The sequence below is a fragment of the Eucyclogobius newberryi genome, unplaced genomic scaffold (assembly GCF_026437365.1).
Source record: "Eucyclogobius newberryi isolate DKJ021-1_F unplaced genomic scaffold, fEucNew1.0.hap1 SCAF_20, whole genome shotgun sequence".
Taxonomy (NCBI): domain Eukaryota; kingdom Metazoa; phylum Chordata; class Actinopteri; order Gobiiformes; family Gobiidae; genus Eucyclogobius; species Eucyclogobius newberryi.
The window spans coordinates 26951582-26972832 of NW_027315835.1; the positions used below are offsets into that span (position 1 = coordinate 26951582).

At 45.0% G+C, this 21251-nt stretch overlaps 1 protein-coding gene across 1 annotated transcript in view; it reads left to right on the top strand.

Annotated features, from left to right (window-relative positions):
* The window catches only part of spata20 (spermatogenesis associated 20), a 119946-nt gene that overhangs the window by 69298 nt on the left and 29397 nt on the right, over positions 1-21251 (top strand). Inside the window, exon 15 of the mRNA XM_072456393.1 lies at positions 4096-4176. Within this exon, the coding sequence (XP_072312494.1) occupies positions 4096-4176 (81 nt within the window). The remainder of the gene's footprint in view (positions 1-4095; positions 4177-21251) is intronic.

The following is a 21251-nucleotide window of genomic DNA, read 5'->3' on the forward strand; positions in this document are numbered from 1 at the left end:
TAATAGTCGACTAATCAGAAAAATAATCGCTGACTAGTCGACTACTAAAGGACTCAATAGTTGCTGCTTTAGTGGAGAGTTTAAAAATATGCAATAATCCTATTCATGTTAAAAATACTATAAATGTAAGTCATTGTTTAGCCTAATGACATGCTATAGTGTCTATATACGAGGTAATCAAATGCAGCATGTACTGATAACACATGTATTGTTGATAAGGCTGAGCAAAATAATATGTCTGTTTGCCGTAACCCGACCGACCTGGTATAAAACTAGCCGACTGAAAAAAATGTATCTGCATTTTGTTAAGAAAACGCAAAATTATTTTATTTTCAACTATTTCACCGACCAGTCTTTCTTAAAGCGCTGTGTCGAATATTTTTATAGCGCTGGTGAAACCTATCTTTCATCCCAACGGTCAAATAACACGCGCAATTCATGTGCATTGTCATTTTCGGTCCTCCATGTGCATCTGTAACAAAACGGATCATGCAGGAGGGAACCTATATTGTCTTTAACAGGTTGGTTAACCTTCCGAGGGCGCCACTGACCTGGCCATAGTTCATGTCACTCTCTATCATGGTGTGGCTTGATTTAAATTTGACTTACGCAATGCATTCTGGGAGGGAAACACGCCCAGCAGCGTCAATCACAACAAACATGGCGGCGCCTGTATCCCCCGCATGTTCCCCCCGCTCGCCTTCGCTACCAAAATAAAGGATAACGACGTACAAAAGGTCGATTGAAATGTCTTAAAATCGGGAGATTTAGTCTCCTGATCGGGTTGATCGAGACGTTTTCCGTCATTGACTGTTGAAGCCTGACCCCTGGACGGTTGAAGCCCGACCCCTGGACTGTTGAAGCCTGACCCCTGGACTGTTGAAGCCTGACCCCTGGACTGTTGAAGCCTGACCCCTGGACTGTTGAAGCCTGACCCCTGGACTGTTGAAGCCCGACCCCTGGACTGTTGAAGCCCGACCCCTGGACTGTTGAAGCCTCTGACCCCTGGACTGTTGAAGCTTCTGACCCCTGGACTGTTGAAGCCTGACCCCTGGACTGTTGAAGCCCGACCCCTGGACTGTTGAAGCCCGACCCCTGGACTGTTGAAGCCTCTGACCCCTGGACTGTTGAAGCCTGACCCCTGGACTGTTGAAGCCCGACCCCTGGACTGTTGAAGCCCGACCCTTGGACTGTTGAAGCCTGACCCCTGGACTGTTGAAGCCAACCCCTGGACTGTTGAAGCCTGACCCCTGGACTGTTGAAGCCCGACCCCTGGACTGCTGAAACCGACCCCTGGACTGTTGAAGCCGACCCCTGGACTGTTGAAGCCTGACTCCTGGACTGTTGAAGCCTGACCCCTGGCGGTCACTACACTACGAGTCAAAAAATGGCAACATTTTGATCTTTTTTTTTTGCCTTCAAAGTAAAAAAAAAAAGAATTTACCTACCGACTGATCCACTTGAAAAATGTTGAGTCGGGTTACAGCAAACAGACAAATATTTGGGGCAGCCTAATGATGATATTCTTTATTCTAAAAGCACTGGACATGAGTGAGGTCATCTTACACGCCCTCAATTTAAGCTCGACTCAGTTTTGTCCGGCTCAAACATTCTCCAACTTTCATTCCAAATAAAAACAGTCGCAGACACTGAGACAAGGCGTGTAATTTCCGTTTTATATTCTCTCTACAGTTTGTGCGCTTGTCACAACTGTTTGATTTGTGGTCGCGTCGGGGAGCTCGGGCTGTGTTTAAATTACATGTCTGTCATTCCTTAAAGAAAGTATGTGTCTCTCCTCATTCAAAACAGCATCGGTCATCTGATCGGTCATCTGTGGACATTAAAGGTCTCCACACTCACTGCGCTTAGTCCTTAGACGCACTCGTGAGATCTTTTCCTCAGGGTTGTACAGCTGCTGTGCTTTGTGAGGCTTATTTAAGCTCACTCACCTTCCTTTTATCACAGTTTTGATTCATTTTAAGATTTTGGGTTTGGTGTCACTAATAAGAAAACTGTTTTTGTTAACCTCACCCTAAATAACCTAAAACTTTCAAATGCTAACTTCAATCTAAATAGTCAAGCTTTGAATGAGTTTTTATCGCTAACTTCAGCCAAATTTACCTTGTCAAATCAATGTCGATGCTACATCTACTCTCATCATGGGCTTTAGCTTGAAACAGACTTATTCCACGTTTTTTACTGGATAACGTCATGTTATTTTGTTGAATAGTTTTTACTTTACTGTACTAGTTTGCATCTTCATATGTTTTGGATTTCCTGCTTTGCGCACATGCTGGATTCACAAACACGGCCACATTAGCGATGGAGATGGCTGCAGGTCAACGCTGAGCAGAGAGAGCAGAGTGTGACGGTTTATTGAATGCGTGCATTTGTTTAATAGAGTCATTATAGTGGCGTTGGCACAGGACCGGTGCCAGCCTGGGGGGGGCGAGAGACGTGGCCCCTGTGCGCTCTTGGAGGTCCAGCACGCACCAGTGTCACAAACAGATGCCAATCGTTTGCAGCCCTGACCTGCTACTGGCCAGTGGTCACTGATGTGCCGCTCCGTGCGCTTTGGATACCCATTTGTTTACAATGGGGAAATTACGCACAATGTTTTGCTCCTCATATTTTATTTCTAACATTTAAACAGACGGAGTTACAAAGAGTTGGATATAAACAGGCTGATGACAGTTTGAGATTTCATTTATTGTAATGGATGAAGCCTGCTCTGCTGCGTTAGCTCAGATGATGCGCATGCACGTGCACTTTCTCTGGATCGTCACTTACAAATTCTGGATCCTGATTTACAAATTCTGGATCCTGATTAACAAACTCTGGATCCTGACTTACAAACTCTGGATCCTGACTTACAAACTCTGGATCCTGACTTACAAACTCTGGATCCTGACTGACAAACTCTGGATCCTGACTTACAAACTCTGGACTGCGACTTACAAACTCTGGACTGCGACTTACAAACTCTGGATCCTGACTTACAAACTCTGGATCCTGACTTACAAACTCTGGATCCTGACTTACAAACTCTGGATCCTGACTTACAAACTCTGGATCCTGACTTACAAACTCTGGATCCTGACTTACAAACTATGGATCCTGACTTACAAACTCTGGATCCTGACTTACAAACTCTGGACTGCGACTTACAAACTCTGGACTGCGACTTACAAACTCTGGATCCTGACTTACAAACTCTGGATCCTGACTTACAAACTCTGGATCCTGACTTACAAACTCTGGATCCTGACTTACAAACTCTGGATCCTGACTTACAAACTCTGGATCCTGACTTACAAACTCTGGATCCTGACTTACAAACTATGGATCCTGACTTACAAACTCTGGATCCTGACTTACAAACTCTGGATCCTGACTTACAAACTCTGGACTGCGACTTACAAACTCTGGACTGCGACTTACAAACTCTGGATCCTGACTTACAAACTCTGGATCCTGACTTACAAACTCTGGATCCTGACTTACAAACTCTGGATCCTGACTTACAAACTCTGGATCCTGACTTACAAACTCTGGATCCTGACTTACAAACTATGGATCCTGACTTACAAACTCTGGATCCTGACTTACAAACTCTGGACTGCGACTTACAAACTCTGGAGCACGAGAAAGACCCCTTACTTACTGACTCCGTACGCCCAGTTGAAACATGGCAACAGAAAAACCTTTAGGTCCTGGTAAAAACGTTCGTAAAAATGTGTGTGATTTAGAGAATACATTTCCCTACCTTCATTCTAAACATTACAATTCCTGACTGCTTAAATACATCCACCACATGGAACAGGACAACCTTTCTGCCATTTCACTTGAAGTTTGTCTTGGAAATGAGACTTTGACAGGCTGTTAGTTAGTATTTCTGTCCGTCATCTGGACCTGGCGGGGTCCATGTCGAGGGAAAAGGGGCAGAGTGTAACTAGCAGAAGGGCCTCACAACGCCACACAGGCCCAGAGCAACACCTGCTTCCCTTGTTACCGCTACAAATCCGCTAACAACCGCCGTGTTCAAACCATCTTGTTATCTTGACGCTTCATTCTTTTTCTGTTTTTTGTGTTTAGATTGTGATCTGTGGACAGAAAGATGCGCCCGACACAGCCGCTCTGGTTGCAGCGGTCAACTCACTGTTCCTGCCTCATAAAGTAAGTCCATCAGAGTTTTTTTCAATATTACTTTTAGATGTATTTAGTTAAAAGAGACAGTGCATATTAATGAACATACAATGTAAATATGCCTGCATTAGCGTCCGTGGCAGGTCAGGACAGAAACAACCTATGTCACAAATACACTCACATGTTCAATACAAATGACAACATCAGAGTTAAACAACACCTCAGCATCAGCGGTCACTGACCTGGTTCCTCTTGTCTCATCGTCACCTCCAGCAGAAGCTCTCACTCTCAGTTCTTCCACATCGGAATTTAATAAACTAATTCAGAAAGACCATGTCAACCTTTATACAAGCAGATTGGAATTTTTTAAACATTTTCAAAACTTTGAAAGTTATATTTTTGAAGCATTTATATGCATACAATGATGATATGAGTAAGGTTTTTTTTATCCAGGCAAGGCAAGTTTATTTGTAGAGCACAATTCATACACAAGGTAATTCAGAAATGCATTCAAATCACAAAGACATGACAGAAATGACAACAGTTTAAGTCGGTGTAATCCCTCATTCGTCCAGGAGTGTTCCATTGTAGAAAGAGCTTTTTCTACAACAATTTAAGATATAAAAAAGAAGAGTGCAAATAAAATCCTTTCAGTCATATGCACAGCTAAACAAAACTGTTTTTATCTTACATTTGATTGTCCGAGTAGAACCTGTCTCACATCTTCAGGAAGAATGTTCCAGATTTTAGCTTCATAAAACTGAAACACAGATTCTCCATGTTTGGTCCTGACTCTGGCACCAGCATGAGGCCGGTCCATGTTTAGTCCTGACTATGGCACCAGCAGGAGGCCGGTCCATGTTTAGTCCTGACTCTGGCACCAGCAGGAGGCCGGCCCATGTTTAGTCCTGACTCTGGCACCAGCAGGAGGCCGGTCCATGTTTAGTCCTGACTATGGCACCAGCAGGAGGCCGGTCCATGTTTAGTCCTGACTCTGGCACCAGCATGAGGCCGGTCCATGTTTAGTCCTGACTATGGCACCAGCAGGAGGTCGGCCCATGTTTAGTCCTGACTCTGGCACCAGCATGAGGCCGGTCCATGTTTAGTCCTGACTATGGCACCAGCAGGAGGCCGGTCCATGTTTAGTCCTGACTCTGGCACCAGCAGGAGGCCGGTCCATGTTTAGTCCTGACTCTGGCACCAGCAGGAGGCTGGCCCATGTTTAGTCCTGACTCTGGCACCAGCAGGAGGCCGGTCCATGTTTAGTCCTGACTATGGCACCAGCAGGAGGCCGGTCCATGTTTAGTCCTGACTCTGGCACCAGCAGGAGGCCGGTCCATGTTTAGTCCTGACTCTGGGCACCAGCAGGAGGCCGGTCCATGTTTAGTCCTGACTATGGCACCAGCAGGAGGCCGGTCCATGTTTAGTCCTGACTCTGGGCACCAGCAGGAGGCCGGTCCATGTTTAGTCCTGACTCTGGCACCAGCAGGAGGCCGGTCCATGTTTAGTCCTGACTCTGGGCACCAGCAGGAGGCCGGTCCATGTTTAGTCCTGACTCTGGGCACCAGCAGGAGGCCGGTCCATGTTTAGTCCTGAGATTTACTTTGGTGCTAGGCCATGGAGAGACTTGTACACAAGCAGAGCTGCTTTAAAGTCTCTTCTCTGAGCCTGGTTCTAGTCAGGACCAAAAAGTTAAATCCGTAATAACATAGCTGTAGGGTTTGCTTAGTCGTTTCCTCCTCACACATTTGTACCAAGATGTAATGTATATTCTCTGGGGAAAAGATCAATACAAAGGCTCTATAAACCAGGATGATTTTGTGTGGTTTAATCAACAAAGATATAAAAGCAATTAATTACACATTTGGTTACACAGGCCGTGCCTAGGCTCAACTTAGTTAGAAGAAATTCAAATTTAAAACTAGTTAATGCTAGTAGACTAATTCAAGGGAACCTGACTTTAATGCCACTCTGCAAATATCAGCCACTCAAGTCTCACGTGTCCTCAGACCTCTTTGGGTCCTCAGAGCTCTTTGGGTCCTCAGAGCTCTTTGGGTCCTCGGAGCTCTTTGGGTCCTCGGAGCTCTTTGGGTCCTCGGAGCTCTTTGGGTCCTCGGAGCTCTTTGGGTCCTCAGAGCTCTTTGGGTCCTCAGAGTTCTTTGGGTCCTCAGAGCTCTTTGGGTCCTTGGAGTTGTCCTTGGCGCTGATTCTCGAGCAGGTTTAGCGTTCGAAGAGTTTGATGAGTCCAAGGTCCGTTGACTTGTGCATTCTTTGATGAAGATGTTCGCGTCAGCCTTTGCTGAAAGTAGAGTTTTTGGAGACAATGGAGCTTTAACTTAAACCAGCAAAAACGACATGTAACTATAACAAAATACTGCAACATCGTCAATGAACACACATCATTAGCAGGTGATGAGGAAGTACATTAAGTATGACATGAACACATTTCAAACACAGTTCTTATGGCAAACTAAACTAAAACATAGTTACAAGTTTAGTAAGCATTAAGTCAGTTTAGATGTGAAATAAAGTGATTAAGGAACTTAATCCTGAGGAACGTTCCATCCTGTCCCTCAGAGGTTGGAGGAAAGGGGGGCTCTGGGGAAAGACAGTGTTCTGGTCCATGGGGGGTTGGGTGACATTCCTTTAGTCATTCAACATTTTGTTTGTTTACTTTCTTTCAAAGGTCTTTTGGGACATATGGGTCCCCTACATTACTTAATATTATCAAATCAAATCAAATCAATTTATTTTTGTAAGGCCCAAAATCACAACAACAGTTGCCTCTGAGGGCCACAGGGAGAAATGAATCAACAATGTCTGTGGTGGCGAGGGAGTCAGACAATGTCTGTGGTGGTATTAAACACCTCATAAAAGCATATTGTGTATTTTTTAACTAAAACATGTCATTTGGGTAGTGACCGAAAGAACAATATCGCGGATACAAGCGGTCAAAATGAGATTCCTCCCTCGGGTGGCTGGGCGCTCCCTTAGAGATAGGGTGAGGAGCTCAGTCATATGGTGGGAGCTCGGAGTAGAGCCGCTGCTCCTCCCGTTGAGAGGAGCCAGCTGAGGTGGCTCGGGCATCTGTCCCGGATGCCTCCTGGATGCCCTGGGGAGGTGTTTCGGGCATGTCCCACCGGGAAGAGGCCCCGGGGAAGACCCAGGACACGCTGGAGGGACTATGTCTCTCGGCTGGCCTGGGAACGCCCCGGGATCCCCCCAGAGGAGTTGGGTGAAGTGTCTGGGGAGTGGGAAGTCTGGGAGTCCCTGCTTAGACTGCTGCCCCCGCGACCCGGCCCCGGATAAGCGGAAGAACATGGATGGATGTCTCCAGTATGTGGGCCTTGTATTGATTAAATTTTGATATTGACATCTGCAAATATCGGTTATCAACAATAACTCAAACAAGTCCGGTCACATCTGTGGAGAGGCTGCATCAGCAAGGTATTTCCTCTGCAATAAAAAAACTGTAATTGAAGGTGGCTCCTCCTTCAGAAAATGTATGAAGTTCCCCTTTAAAGTTATAAAACCATGTATATAAAATGTTAAAAACACCTTATCACAGCAGATGTATTATTAAAGTCCGTGTCGTGTGCGGCGCTCGGCCTCACGGGAGTCATGGGTGCACGGGTATTAGGGGGAAGAAGATAGATGTAGTAATGTTGACTTAAACATGTGCCTGGAGTTGTTTACGCTAAAAACAACTCGTTTAATTAATCTGTATTTCTGAAATGATAAAGTTACACACTTTTAAAAGCTCTAGAACAGTTGCAGGTGTCATATAATACATGAATACTGATGTGTTATTGTAAGGCTGCCCCAAATAAATTGTCTGTTTGCTGTAACCCGACCAACCATTTTTCAAGTGGGTAGGTAGGTAAATTCTTTTCTTTTTTTTAACTTTGAAGGCAAAAAAAATATCCAAAATTAATTTTATGTTTGGTGTAACCCTACCAAATTTTTTCAAGTGGGTAGGTAGGAAGGTAAAGTAAAGTTTTATTTGTTTTTTTTTACTTTAAAGCATAAAAAATTCCAAATTTGTATATAGAATTGAATTAAGAATTAAGTGAAAACTATGAAATTAAGTTAATATTATAATTTATCAAAAGAGATGCTACCTTAAATGTATAAAACAAAAAAATGAATAAGTCCAGCCAATAAACTATTTTTGTACAGGACAAATGATTTTATTTTTTGGCCATTTTCATGTTGTAGAATCGTCGACGTCCTCTTTTCGCTCGCATCGTCCGGTCTGACACACACTGAACACACATGTTGCCGTCGCCATTTTTTTCTATTCTGCCAATGACACGCTGTGACCGCCAGGGGTCAGGCTTCAACAGACAATGAGTTGAACATTCTCCGCTCGTGTTAAGTTTCATTTGCATTTCTTTTTCGGCTTCGTAATATTTTTAGCGAGTTCCAGTGATACAAAATTATTCAACACAGCACTTTTTTGAAAAAACGGTCGGTGAGTCGGCGAAATAAAAGAAAAATAAAAGAATTTGCTGATATATTTTTTTCAGTCGGCTAGAATTTTGATGACTCGGTCGGGTTACGGCAAACAGACATATTATTTTGCTCTGCCTAATAAAGGTATTTTTTCTGGCATTATTTGACAATAATTGCTCCTAAATGATCAGTTGATACATTATTAAGTTAGTTAACATAGGAATTTAGTCACAATACAATTGGAAAATCACAAATAGGTACATTTTTGTTTCATAGTACTCCGCAAAATATCTCATCTTTGTGGGATCGTGTATAAAACGTTTAGACCGCTACAAACTGAAATGGGGATGAGAGTGGGGAGGACAACAGTAAATGTGTCGAAGCCAGACTTGAACTCACAACGCTGCAGCCGACTGCACATAGAACCTGGCATATGTGCTGCGGCCTTAACCACTTGACCACCGGGCAGCACCATATTATGCTCAAATATATGTAATTCCTATTATTGCAGTTTGTATTTCAGTCTTTACTCTTATATTATAATATTTTGTACACAATTTTGCTGGTACATATTGTAGGCTTTATACTATTCATTTGAAGCCCCGTTTGTCCTTTTTAGTCCCGCTTTCACACGGCAGCAGTCATGCATTTTTGAGCTTTAGTCTCATTAACATAATCCGTAGAACTACTGATAATACCTCCGCCAAACACGCCGAGGTCTGCATCCAGGAACCAGCCCACAACACAAATATCTGCTCGAGAAACATATACAAATATTCAAGCTCTAAAGTCTTGCTTCATGTAACTTTTTCAAGACCACTTCTCAAACTTTTCACAAGTATTCCACCCTTCAAAGACTAAACCAGGTCTAAAGTAAGTCAAAACAAGGCTTTTTTGTGTGTGTACGTACTCTTTTAGTCTGAATTCAATGTAAAGTTTTATATATGAGACCTGTAAACAGAAATGTGTTTAATACTATACTGTGGAATATTCAGTACAAAATAAGTAACAACATGGAGATCGGTGGTACAAAGTGCATTTTTAAACCAAAACTGTACCGTAATTACAATGTTCATGACATGGAGCATTAACGAATAAAGACTAGACACAGGGTCCAATGCCAATGCTGCCACTCACTCACCATCAAGCCAAGTCTGGGACGAATGTTGTCATTTTTGGCCATTTCAACACCAGAGAAAAGCTGCACCTAAGCAGATCTCAAACTGGCTGTGTACATTTGGAGGAGACAGCTGAGTACAAGATGGCTTCCTCTCGTCGGCAGCAGGGGTCCAGGCAGAGCTGACGAACTGTGATGGCTGACATGACATTTAATATTCTGCCTCCCGCGTCAAACCTTTGATTTCCCCCAGCTGGAGCACGCTCTTATTTGAAGTGAGCAGACTTTACCTTTCATTCTCTCTGTTTGAGCAGTAGTATCGAACGCCTCAGAGGTAATTATTCAATCTGGATCAAATCTACAATGGATTCAACAAGGAGAGACAAAAAAGAGCCTATGCCCAAGATGAGCTAAATGTGTGGCTCTGTGGCTAAGGGAAACAGTGGAATATTTGAGCAAAATTACACTTTAATGTAATTTTTGTAAAGAGGTACCAGGCTCTTAGATTCCATGATGCAAATTGATGAAGCTGTTTAAATGAAAAGTATAATTCCATGTGGCTCATTGGTGTCGCTGGACTAAAGCTTCATAAATGTAAAACAGTTATTTTTCTAACGTCGTTCGGTGTTTCACTAGGGGAATCGCCTTGGGAGTGACCAACCAACCTCCGATGGCACCACATCTGTTCCCTAACAGACAGGATGACTGTATCTTGGGCTCTGCCACCTCTTATTATACAGTCGTCCTCTTAATACCCTTAACCATACTCGCTTCTTTCCCCATGAAGATCACAACATTGAAACTCCAGACAGCAGCTTCTGTTAAACTGTTCATAGACGAGCGCAGTTGTCGGCTTCGCTGGGTAAATTCTCACAAACATATTTACACTGTTATTAGCATAGCTACCGTGCTGCTCTTTTTGCAGTGTTTTTTCACCGGGTCAGTCAGTGTTAGTGTCATTTTCCTGGCAAGTTGCACTTAATAAGCTTCTCAAGCTAGCTTTTTGGGGTTATTACGTCAAGGCGGCACTTTTTCTGACCGGTTAACATTAATTTGTTGATGGGTCAGATGCAGTGTGTGGTTCTGCTAACGTGTTAAGACGAGCAGCTTCCACCAGAACCGACCAGTTTGGCTTAAACTCTGAGCGTTGGTTCATACAGTCTAACGACCACTTCATTTACACTGGTTATTCTCTATTACAACTCAATGGGGTGTTGACCTCTGAAAAGAAAACACAAAAGAAACACAGCTCATATCTCGGCTGAAAAAACAAGTTATACAAGGATCGTTCCAAAAAGCGACTGTCAGTGAGGTTTTTACTGCTATTTCTTGGTTACGAAGAAAGGCTGCATCCTATTCTGGACCTCCATGTTTTAAACAAACATTTTAGGTTATACAATTTCAGAATGCTGAGACACAAGGTGCTCTGTCGCTCAAAACACAGAGGATTGGTTTACCTCAATTGATCTTTTGGATGCATATTTCCACATTTCTGGGCACACAGGAAATGTCTCTGTTTTGCATTCCTGGAGACGAGTACCAGGTCATTCCCTTCGGGCTATTTCTGGCACTTAGAGTGTTCAGCAAATGCATGGAGGAAGCACTGGCTCTGCTGCTCTTACAGAGACTATTACCCCCGGGGTGTTCCATCTCACGGGAACGGGCAGTGAGAGACTCTTTGACAGTGCTCATCTCACCGCTCTGGGTTTCAGAATAAAACGTGCAATGAGCCATTTAGAGCCTAGACAACACAGAGTATCTTGGAGTTCACATACAGTGACACTGAGTGAGATATTGCTCTCTCTCACTTTGCTCTATTCTATCGGGAGGCAACAGTGACGTTCAAGGTGTGCCTCTGCTTTTCTGGTCTCATGGCGTCAGTCATCTCTGTCATTCATCTGAGTCTACTGATGATCGAGGATCGCTGGATTGCATCATTGCACTTGTGCCCCAAACGACACCTCCACCTTAGGGCGCCTTGGCTGTGGGGGTCCCACTGGGCGTGGTGTCAGAGAGAGTGACACTGACAACAGATGCCTCATTGTCGGGGTGGGGGACCACCCTGTCCGGCCTGACTATGAACTTTACATGGGACCCACAATTAGCCCAAATGCACATCAATGTGCTTGAACTTTCTAGCCATGAAACACTTTCTGCAGTTTCTCCTGGGCCAACATGTTCTTTTCAAAACAGACAATGTGACTTGTTGCATACATAAATTGCCAGAGGGGCACTCTGCAACTGCACAAATTAGCTCAGAAGATAATTTAGTGGAGCAGCACCAGACTCCTGTCTCTCCGAGCAACTCATGTTCCAGGGGCCCCCAACAGAGGAGCCGACCTACTGTCTTGGGGGAAACCCTCTATATGGAGAGTGGGGACTCCACCCACAGGTGGTGGAGCTGCTGTGGCAGAGATACGGTCAAGCGGCTGTAGATCTCTGCTCAAAGGAAGTCCAGTCAGAGACTTCTCACTGGATTGTTGAAGCCATATCTCTTATGTCTGCGGGGGGGCATGGCACCCCGCAGACATTTTGTGGCATTAAAGAGGACACATTATGTTTGTACTTAATATTGAACTATAACATAAATAGATTATTATTTTTAATTTTAGTCATTCTAAACTGCAATATGGATCTAAAAGGGCTTAATAATAAAAAAAAAACGGTCCACTGACCTGGTCAAAACTGAAGAACTGATAAGCCCCGCCTCTTCATAGTGATAAGCCCTGCCTTTTTATAGTGAAATTTCACTGTAACATGCACCAGTCATTTACATGTTTTTATTTGTGAAAAGCTGCTACATTTTAGAAATTTGCATAATTTCCACTAAGTACAGAGATGTGGGCGGGGATAGGGGATTGGTGAACACAGCCGATACAGGATTACTCAAACCATTGTAACAAGGTTGAACAATTTTCCACCTTTCAAAACATGGACTTGATGCATTAAAGGCACTCAATTGGACATCTTCACAAACACTTGTACGGGAAAGTCAACCAACTTTGAAAAAAGTTGCTGCAAAGTTCCTCCCTTTAAAAATGATCTCTCTGCTCACCACAAACTTTTCGTCTGTGCAAACCCATTGAAGTCCTGATTATGACAAACGTCCGCCCATACTGTCCAGATGTTCTCCCTCACCATTAGCAAGAGTCGCCTGTAGCTTTAGCAGAGCCGAGCGTGGCACCACCCGTCTCCCTGGGGACCACGCCACCACAGCTGCCAGGCCCACCCAACATCCACACACAGTAAAGATACAAACATATGGACAAACAAGCAACACATGCTCACATTTCCATAATCTCAGCATCTGCTTCACGATCATCATCACACCAGCAAAAATACATGTTTGCTCTGAAACTGGCATTTGTCATCAGCAAAGAGAACGTGGATGAAAGAGAATGCGGCCGAGGATAGACGGCTAAATAGGTTCCATTTAAACAATGTCTTAACAATCTAAACATTTAAATTGAGAGGTCCAATGGCATCATTCAGTTTTCTGGGATATAGAGCTGATGTTTGGTCTCTGTAAATGTGTAAATGTGGCTCAGTGGTTAGAATGTACGGCCACAAACCAGCCGAACGATACAGTTTTGTCACGAATAGATTTTTGTCTCAAGACACGGTCACAATTTCAATATATTTTTAATCAAAATCTCAAAAACCTGTCATTTACTTCCTAGCTTTTCAATAATTTACAATATGCATTAATGCAGTTTATAGGCAATTCATTCAGGAGTTTGACTATAGTCTTTAGCTCTGAATTTGTAATAATTGAAAAAAAAAAGAATAAAGATTAAAAAATAAATTGTGTCTTATATGGAGCATGTGTATTTTATGATACTCAACATCAGGCATTTTTAAAATCTTGATCATTTATTTGACTGTAGGTCTGTGCTTGTCCTGACGCTCATGCTGCAGCGGCTCCTCCTCTGCCTCTATTTTAACATTAAACTCATTAGAACGTAACCGATTATAACAAGTAAATGTGTCTTAAGTGGATTGTTTCAGGAAAACTTGGAAGTTAATATCTTCAAACCGATATTGCGTTTCTCCCCTGGTTGCGAAACGTGTGATTTATCAGCGCCTTTAATTAACGGCACGAAAAACCAAAAGCGTTATTTCAAAGTTCATGTTTTAGTCATTCCTGGGTCGAGTCAAATATAAATGCACAGAACGATAAAATCCACTGGTGTTAAAATATAGCAGCAGTAAGTCTTCTGTTTACTTCCTCCATCTGCGAAAAGACGGCCGGCTTAACCCTTTCCTACACATCAAACCCGACACGAACCACCTGCACCCAACAATTTGATACCGTTTTTAGAATCGTCCCGTCTCTATCATCCACAGATCCGAAGGTCAGCAGTTCGAATCCCACCCTGCACTTCAGCTCTGTTGATCAGGGAACGGTTCTAGTCTTACAGCTGTACGTGTTTTAAACCATCATACAAAACCGTGAAGTCGTTACATTGGCTCGTTTTGTGACTAATTGTTTTCTCGCCCTGTGGCTGTGTGCTAATCCATTCTCTCTGCTCCATCATCCGCTTCATGCATAATTTCACACCACCATTTGAGGGAGACAACGGAAAAAAAAAATCCCAATCAATTGAAAATGCGTGACACGTACGCGCAGCTGAACAGGAATCCCTCCGTCTGAGTCACTCCTCCATGTTCCCGCTGATGCTCTGACGCCGTAATCAAGTCTTATTTTGGCGTCGAAAAATGTAACCCGGCAATTATAATGAGAAGTGATTGATTATGGAGTGTGAGAGAAGCCCCGAGTGCCCCGGTGCGTTCAAGAAGTCCAAATTGAAATGGTAAATAAATGAATTGATGGCTTTGCCTCATTGGCCATAATAACTGTGTGCCGGATTGGAGTAATTAGATTGGAATGTGATGTTTGCTGGCGAATGCATATCCCCTTTATTTACATAGCACATGTAATGAACAAAACCGTGTGTTCAGTTTGATATTACACATCCTGAAACAATGAAACCAGTCAAATCAAATCAAAAGCTATAACTAACAATAAATACAGAATAACTTAAAAATCAATAACAAACACAGAGCCACACACGACTCATGCAGTGTTAAAAGCGCTCTTGGACCTCAGAGTGTGCAGAGGCTTGTGAATCTGGATAAGGTCCGAGATGTTCTGGGGGGACCATTCCATTCAAAGCTTTGAAAACAAACAATAACAATTTAAAATCATCTCTAAAACGAACTGGAAGCCAGCGCAAAGACACTAAAATCTCGCTATTTTTATTCTAATTTTGGAATTTTGCAAAATTTCGGACGCTAAGTGAGAAAGTGCGTAGTGACAGATGCCAGAACAAAAGTACATCACTGTAGTATAAACGAGATGAGATAAAAGATCAAAAACATAAAGCCTTAAACTAAGGATAATTAAACTAAGGCCAGATTTGACAACCTCATTTAACATGTCAAGTTTAAAATCACTGTCAATAGTGAAGCTAAGGCTGGTGACAGACGGGTTCACTGGGCGTTTGAGTGGGCCACTTAAAAAGTTTTGGGCCAACCAATCCTTATTTTATATGGATTTATTTATTAATCTTTATTCAACCAGGTAAGAACACATTGAGATCGAGACATCTTTTTAAGGGTGACCTGGGGGAAAGGGATGTCATTAAGACAAAGTGAGGTATTGTGGGGCAACCGCCATAAAACAACAACAACAAAAAAAACAGATTATTATTTTTTAGGCAAGAGTTTTTAAGTTGTTTCGCTAGCCCACCGACGTCAAAAAATAAATATATATATATTTTTCCTGTTTTTTTTGGCCAAAACCTCAATAAAAATAAAATGTATTCTGCACCAGCATCTCCGACCTCCGACCATTTCTGCACGACTCCGAGTTCGTCGGAACTTCAGAGCTTTAAAACTCTCGCAACTCACGGCTTCATAGATCCATGAGATCGACATGAAGGATGCGGGGTGGGCGTGGCTTTGTCTCGCACTCGCATTCATTGAACTCGTGTTCGAACGAGGAAATGAAGAATACCATATCAGAATCATTTTGTCGACATGTCCAGCTCGTCTGGAGTCACACGTTCTCTTCTGATCGCATTGTAAGGACGCTACTTGTCCCGATGATCTGAGCTGCATGCACGACTATAGCGTGTGAAAAATTACTACGCCGTTGGATGAAATCACTGTGGCCAAATTTGAGCTGCTCAATAAGACATTTTCATTCATTGCACACTTTGTGTTCCTGTCAAGACTCAATAAAGTTTATCAAAGCGACTTGTTTGGTCACGGGACGATTCATTTTGTGAGAAGCTGTCTGTCTGGGACTACTTTCTGTCAGTCTGGGACTACTTTCTGTCTGTCACTGAGTTCCACCTTCCATTAAACAGTTAGTTTATGACATTGAAGGTATTTTTGTACACCGCAGTATAATAAGAGTTATTTTCAATGTCTTGCATTGATAATTATAATTATGTAGATAATGTAGAGAGGTGAAAGTTGGGCCTATATTCTAAGAATCCAAGACATTTATTTATAATAAAAATGTATTTTTAAATTCAGCTCTGACTTTTGGATGGTAGAAATGTGATTTGATAATGGAAAAATAAAATTGTATTTTCATTCCGTCCTCCCCTTTTAAAAATGCCAAGGAAATTCTGTGAAACAACAAATTAAAAAACTCTCGCCTAACAGGTACATTTGGCAATTGTCACATAAAAAAAATATATTTTTGATTTATTTATTTTTGTGGGCTGCATGTGCAGAGCAAAAACAACAGGCCCTAGAATTGAACCCTGGGGAAATGCTAATGAAAGGACTTGTTTATGTTGCTCCACATCTCTTGATCAAATTTTGGCCATGCAGTTCTAAACCTGGAGTGGAACAGGTCTAAAGAACAGTTTAAAGAACAGGTCGAGAACATCCAGAACTAAACCAGGTTTGTTGTGAGTAATTGCGTTGAAATTAAACCGGTGCTGGCTAATTTCCCTCCATCTCCTCAGCTCAGAATTAACTGTGGTTGCACCTTTCACACAGGCGAGTCCTGCCTTTCCGCTCAAGGCAAATTGCTTTTGAGGCGATTAATTTAATAGGTTATCTAAGAGTGTAAGTGCCTTTCACAGCTCTGGAGGTGAAGGAAGAGAATTTAATTGCAACAGTATTTGTGTGGGTGTGATTTGGGTTTTCCAAAGCAGCTCGCAACATAAGCAAGTTTCCATCATGGTTGGTCCATTTTCCTTCACGTGGAAGGGACTAGCAAACCACAATGTTCACCGACATGGACAAACTACTCCACCATAAATATAGCAGTGCCTGATGCATGTCACACTTGGGTGCTAAAGGACACATTGCAGCTCCTCTCGACGTGGAGGAGCAGCGGCTCTACTCCGAGCCCCCCCCCTTTGTGGCTGAGCTCCTCACCTTATCTCTAAGGCCAAGCCACCCGGCGGAGGAAACTCATTTCAACCGCTTGTATCTGCGATCTTGTCCTTTCGGTCATTACCCAAAGCTCATGACCATAGGTGAGGGTAGGAACGTAGACCGACCGGTAAATCGAGAGCTTTGCCTTTCGACTCAGCTCCTTCTTCACCACAACGGTCCGATGCAGCGATTGCATCACTGCAGCTGCTGCACCGATCCGCCTGTCAATGTCATGCTCCATTCTTCCCTCACTCACTCGTGAACAAGACCCCGAGATACTTGAACTCCTCCACTTGGGGCAAGGACACCCCACCCACCTGGAGAGGACAAGCCACCTTTTTCCGGTCGAGAACCATGGCCTCGGATTTGGAGGTGCTGATTCTCATCCCAGCCGCTTCACACTCGGCTGCAAACCGTCCCAGTGCATGTTGCAGGTCTGGGTTTGATGGAGCCATCAGGACAACATCGTCTGCAAACAGCAGAGAGGAGATCCTGTGGTCCCCAAACCGGACACCCTCCGACCCCTGACCACACCCTCCGACCCCTGACTGCGCCTAGAAATTCTGTCCATAAAAACTATGAACAGAACCGGTGACAAAGGGCAGCCCTGGCGGAGTCCAACATGCACTGGGAACTGGTCTGACTTACTGCCGGCAATGAACACAGCTCCTGCTCCGGTCATACAGGGACCGGACAGCCCAGAGCAAAGGGCCCCGGACCCCGTACTCCCGGAGCACCCCCCAATGGACACCCCAAGGGACACGGTCGAAAGCCTTCTCCAGATCCACAAAGCAATGTGGACTGGTTGGGCAAACTCCCAGGAACCCTCGAGCACCCGATGGAGGGTATAGAGCTGGTCCAGTGTTCCACGACCGGGACGAAAACCACTCTTCTCCTCCTGAATCCGAGGTTTGACTATCGGATTCTCCTCTCCAGTACCTTGGAATAGACCTTACCCGGGAGGCTGAGGAGTGTGATCCCTCTGTAGTTGGAACACACCCTCCGGTCCCCCTTCTTGAACAGAGGTCCACCACCCCAGTCTGCCAGTCCAGAGGCACGGTCCCCGACCGCCACGCGATGTTGCAGAGACGTGTCAGCCAAGACAGTCCTACAACATCCAGAGACTTTAGGTAATCATGGCGGATCTCATCCACCCCCGGAGCCCTGCCACCGAGGAGTTTGCGAACAACCTCAGTGACTTCAGCTTGGGTGATGAATGAGCCAGCCTCTGAGTCCCCGGTCTCTACTTCCTCTTCGGAACACGTGACTGAGGGATTAAGGAGATCCTCAAAGTATTCCTTCCATCGTCCGACAACATCCCCAGTCGAGGTCAGCAGGCCTCCACCCACACCGTGAACGGTGTTGGTGAGACACTGCTTCCCCTTCCTGAAGCGCCGGACAGTTTGCGAGAATTTCTTTGGGGCCGACCGATAGTCCTCCTCCATGGCCTCCCCGAACTCCTCCCAGGCCCGGGTTTTTGCCCCCGCTTGGCCTGCCGATACCTGTCAATGACCTCAGGAGACCTACAAGCCAGAGTGGCCTGATAGGCCTCCTTCTTCAGTCTGACGGCATCCCTTACTCCCGGTGTCCACCACCGGGTTCGGGGGTTGCCGAACCCGGTGGTTGTTGCCGAACCTTGCGACCACAGCTCCGAGCAGCCGCATCAATAATGGAGGCGGAGAACATGGTCCACTCGGACTCAATGTCCCCAGCCTCCCCCGGGATATGGGAGAAGCTCTCCCGGAGGTGCGAGTTGAATACCCTACTGACAGAGGGCTCCGCAAGACGTTCCCAACAGACCCTCACAATGCGCTGGGGTCTGCCAAGTCTGTCCGGCTTCCTCCTCCGCCAGCGGATCCAACTCACCACCAGGTGGTGATCGGTTGACAACTCTGCCCCTCTCTTCACCCGAGTGTCCAAGACACGCGGCCGGAGGTCAGATGACACGACAACAAGTCGATCATTGACCTCCGGCCTAGGGTGTCCTGGTGTCATGTGCACTGATGAACACCCTTGTGCTTGAACATGGTGTTCGTTATAGACAATCTGTGGCACAGAAGTCCAATAACTGAACGCCGTTCTTCCTGATCACCCCTCTCCAGGTGTCACTGTCATTGCCCACGTGGGCGTTGAAGTCCCCCAGTAGAACAACGGATTCCCCGGTCGGTGCACTGTCCAGTACCCCTCACAAGGACTCCAAGAAAGCCGGGTACTCTGCACTGTTGTTCAGCCCGTAGGCCGCCACAACGACGGTGAAGGGACGCAACCCTCTCGTCCACCGGGGCGAACACGTGGCGGCTGAGCTGAGGGGCTTTAAGCCCACACCAGCCCGCCGCCTCTCCCCGCGGGCAACACCAGAGAAGTGGAGCGTCCAGCCCCTGTCGAGGAGATGGGTTCCAGAGCCCAAACTGTGCGTGGAGGTGAGGCCGACTATATCTAGACGATATCGTTCAACCTCCCGCTCAAGCTCAGGCTCTTTCCCCCCCAGCGAGGGGACATTCCATGTCCCCAGAGTTAGTCTCTGTGTCTGGAGATCTGGTCGCCGAGGCCCCTGCCGTCGACTGCCGCCCAGATCTCTCTGCACCGGCCCCTTATGGATCCTCCTGTGGATGGTGGGCCCATGGGAGGGTGGCCCCACGTTGCTCTTTCGGGCTGTGCCCGGCCGGGCCCTGTGGGGTAAGATTTGGCCACCAGGCGCTTGCCATCAAGCACCCATCCCAGGTCCGGCTCCAGGATGGGGCCCCGGTGACGCCGATCCGGGCGACGTAAATGGCCTTGTTCTTTTTGTCATCATAGGGGGCTTCTGAACCGATCTTTGTCTGACCCGTCACCTAGGACCTGTTTGCCTTGGGAGACCCTACCAGGGGCTTGAAGCCCCCGACAACATAGCCCCTGGGATCATTCGGGCACTCAAACCCTTCCACCACGTTAAGGTGTCGGTTCAAGGAGAGGAAAGTAAAGTAATCTGATTAAAGTAATCCTTTACTCTTTAACTCTTTACTGCCCATGATGTGCAGTGGAACACCACTCCCAATTTCACAGATTTTTCCTGTACACTGTTTACAAGGATGTTTTATTACATATATTGTGGTTAGCCTGGAAAGGAAACTTAAACCTTTTAAACACAGGGGTTCCCAAACTATGATCCAGGGGCCAAATACGGCCCTCAGACCAATTTTTGTCAGCTGAATTGTTGGGACAATTCACAGCTGATCCAGAGTCAAGCACTGCACTAGAACTGTGCACTAGTCACATTATGTGCATGTGGCAGTGCTTTAAAAGGCCCACTAATCTGTGAGGCACTAATCTGTGAGACAGGAGTGCTTTAATGCAGAAGGCACGCCAGAAACACCAGAAACCCAATCAGAACGGGATCCCTGACATGGATGAGGCCAATGTACAACAACTGCCAGGCAAAGGATTGGCCATGAAAGAAAACACATGAGATTCATATTGCACTATGATGATTTCTTAGTTGTTTTGCCTCTATTTTAGAACAATGCGTTTGCACTTTGTCGTACATTTACAAGAGGAACACTTTCTGAGAGCGCATACTTGACATTGGTTAAATCCAGCTGTCACTCACTCACTCATGACCCTCTGGAGGAGCACTTGTCTTCCTTCTTTACCGTCCAACAAGCACTCCCACAACGCTCTTTCACCAACACAGCTTTTACATAACGGCTCATCACTTCAAAAAGGTAAAAGATAGAGAGTTATACCATCCAGAAGTTTTGTAACAGCCAGACCAAAGTCGGGAAATCCAGCCCTGTTGGAATTGTCCCTCTTGTTTGACATAAAAAATAGACTAGTCCAAATAAGAAATGAGGCCACTGGAAGAATCCACCTTGTTCTGTAACAGCTACAAACAGAGCATGGCTGAGTTGTACTGTTTGTTGTGCCCTTAGCCAATCAGAGGCTGGTCTCTAGTCTGAGCTGGGGAAGAGCGGCTCTAAAATGTGTGTTCAACATGGACTCTCTTAATAAGAGGCTCTCTTAAGTCCGTGTTGATAGACTTGGAGAATAGCCGATGAGGGTGCAAATCTTTTCACTGAAAGCATTGGCTGGGAATAATTTGTAAAGTAAATTCATTATGAAGATTTGATCCCTGCAGCTTCCTCTTGGTAAA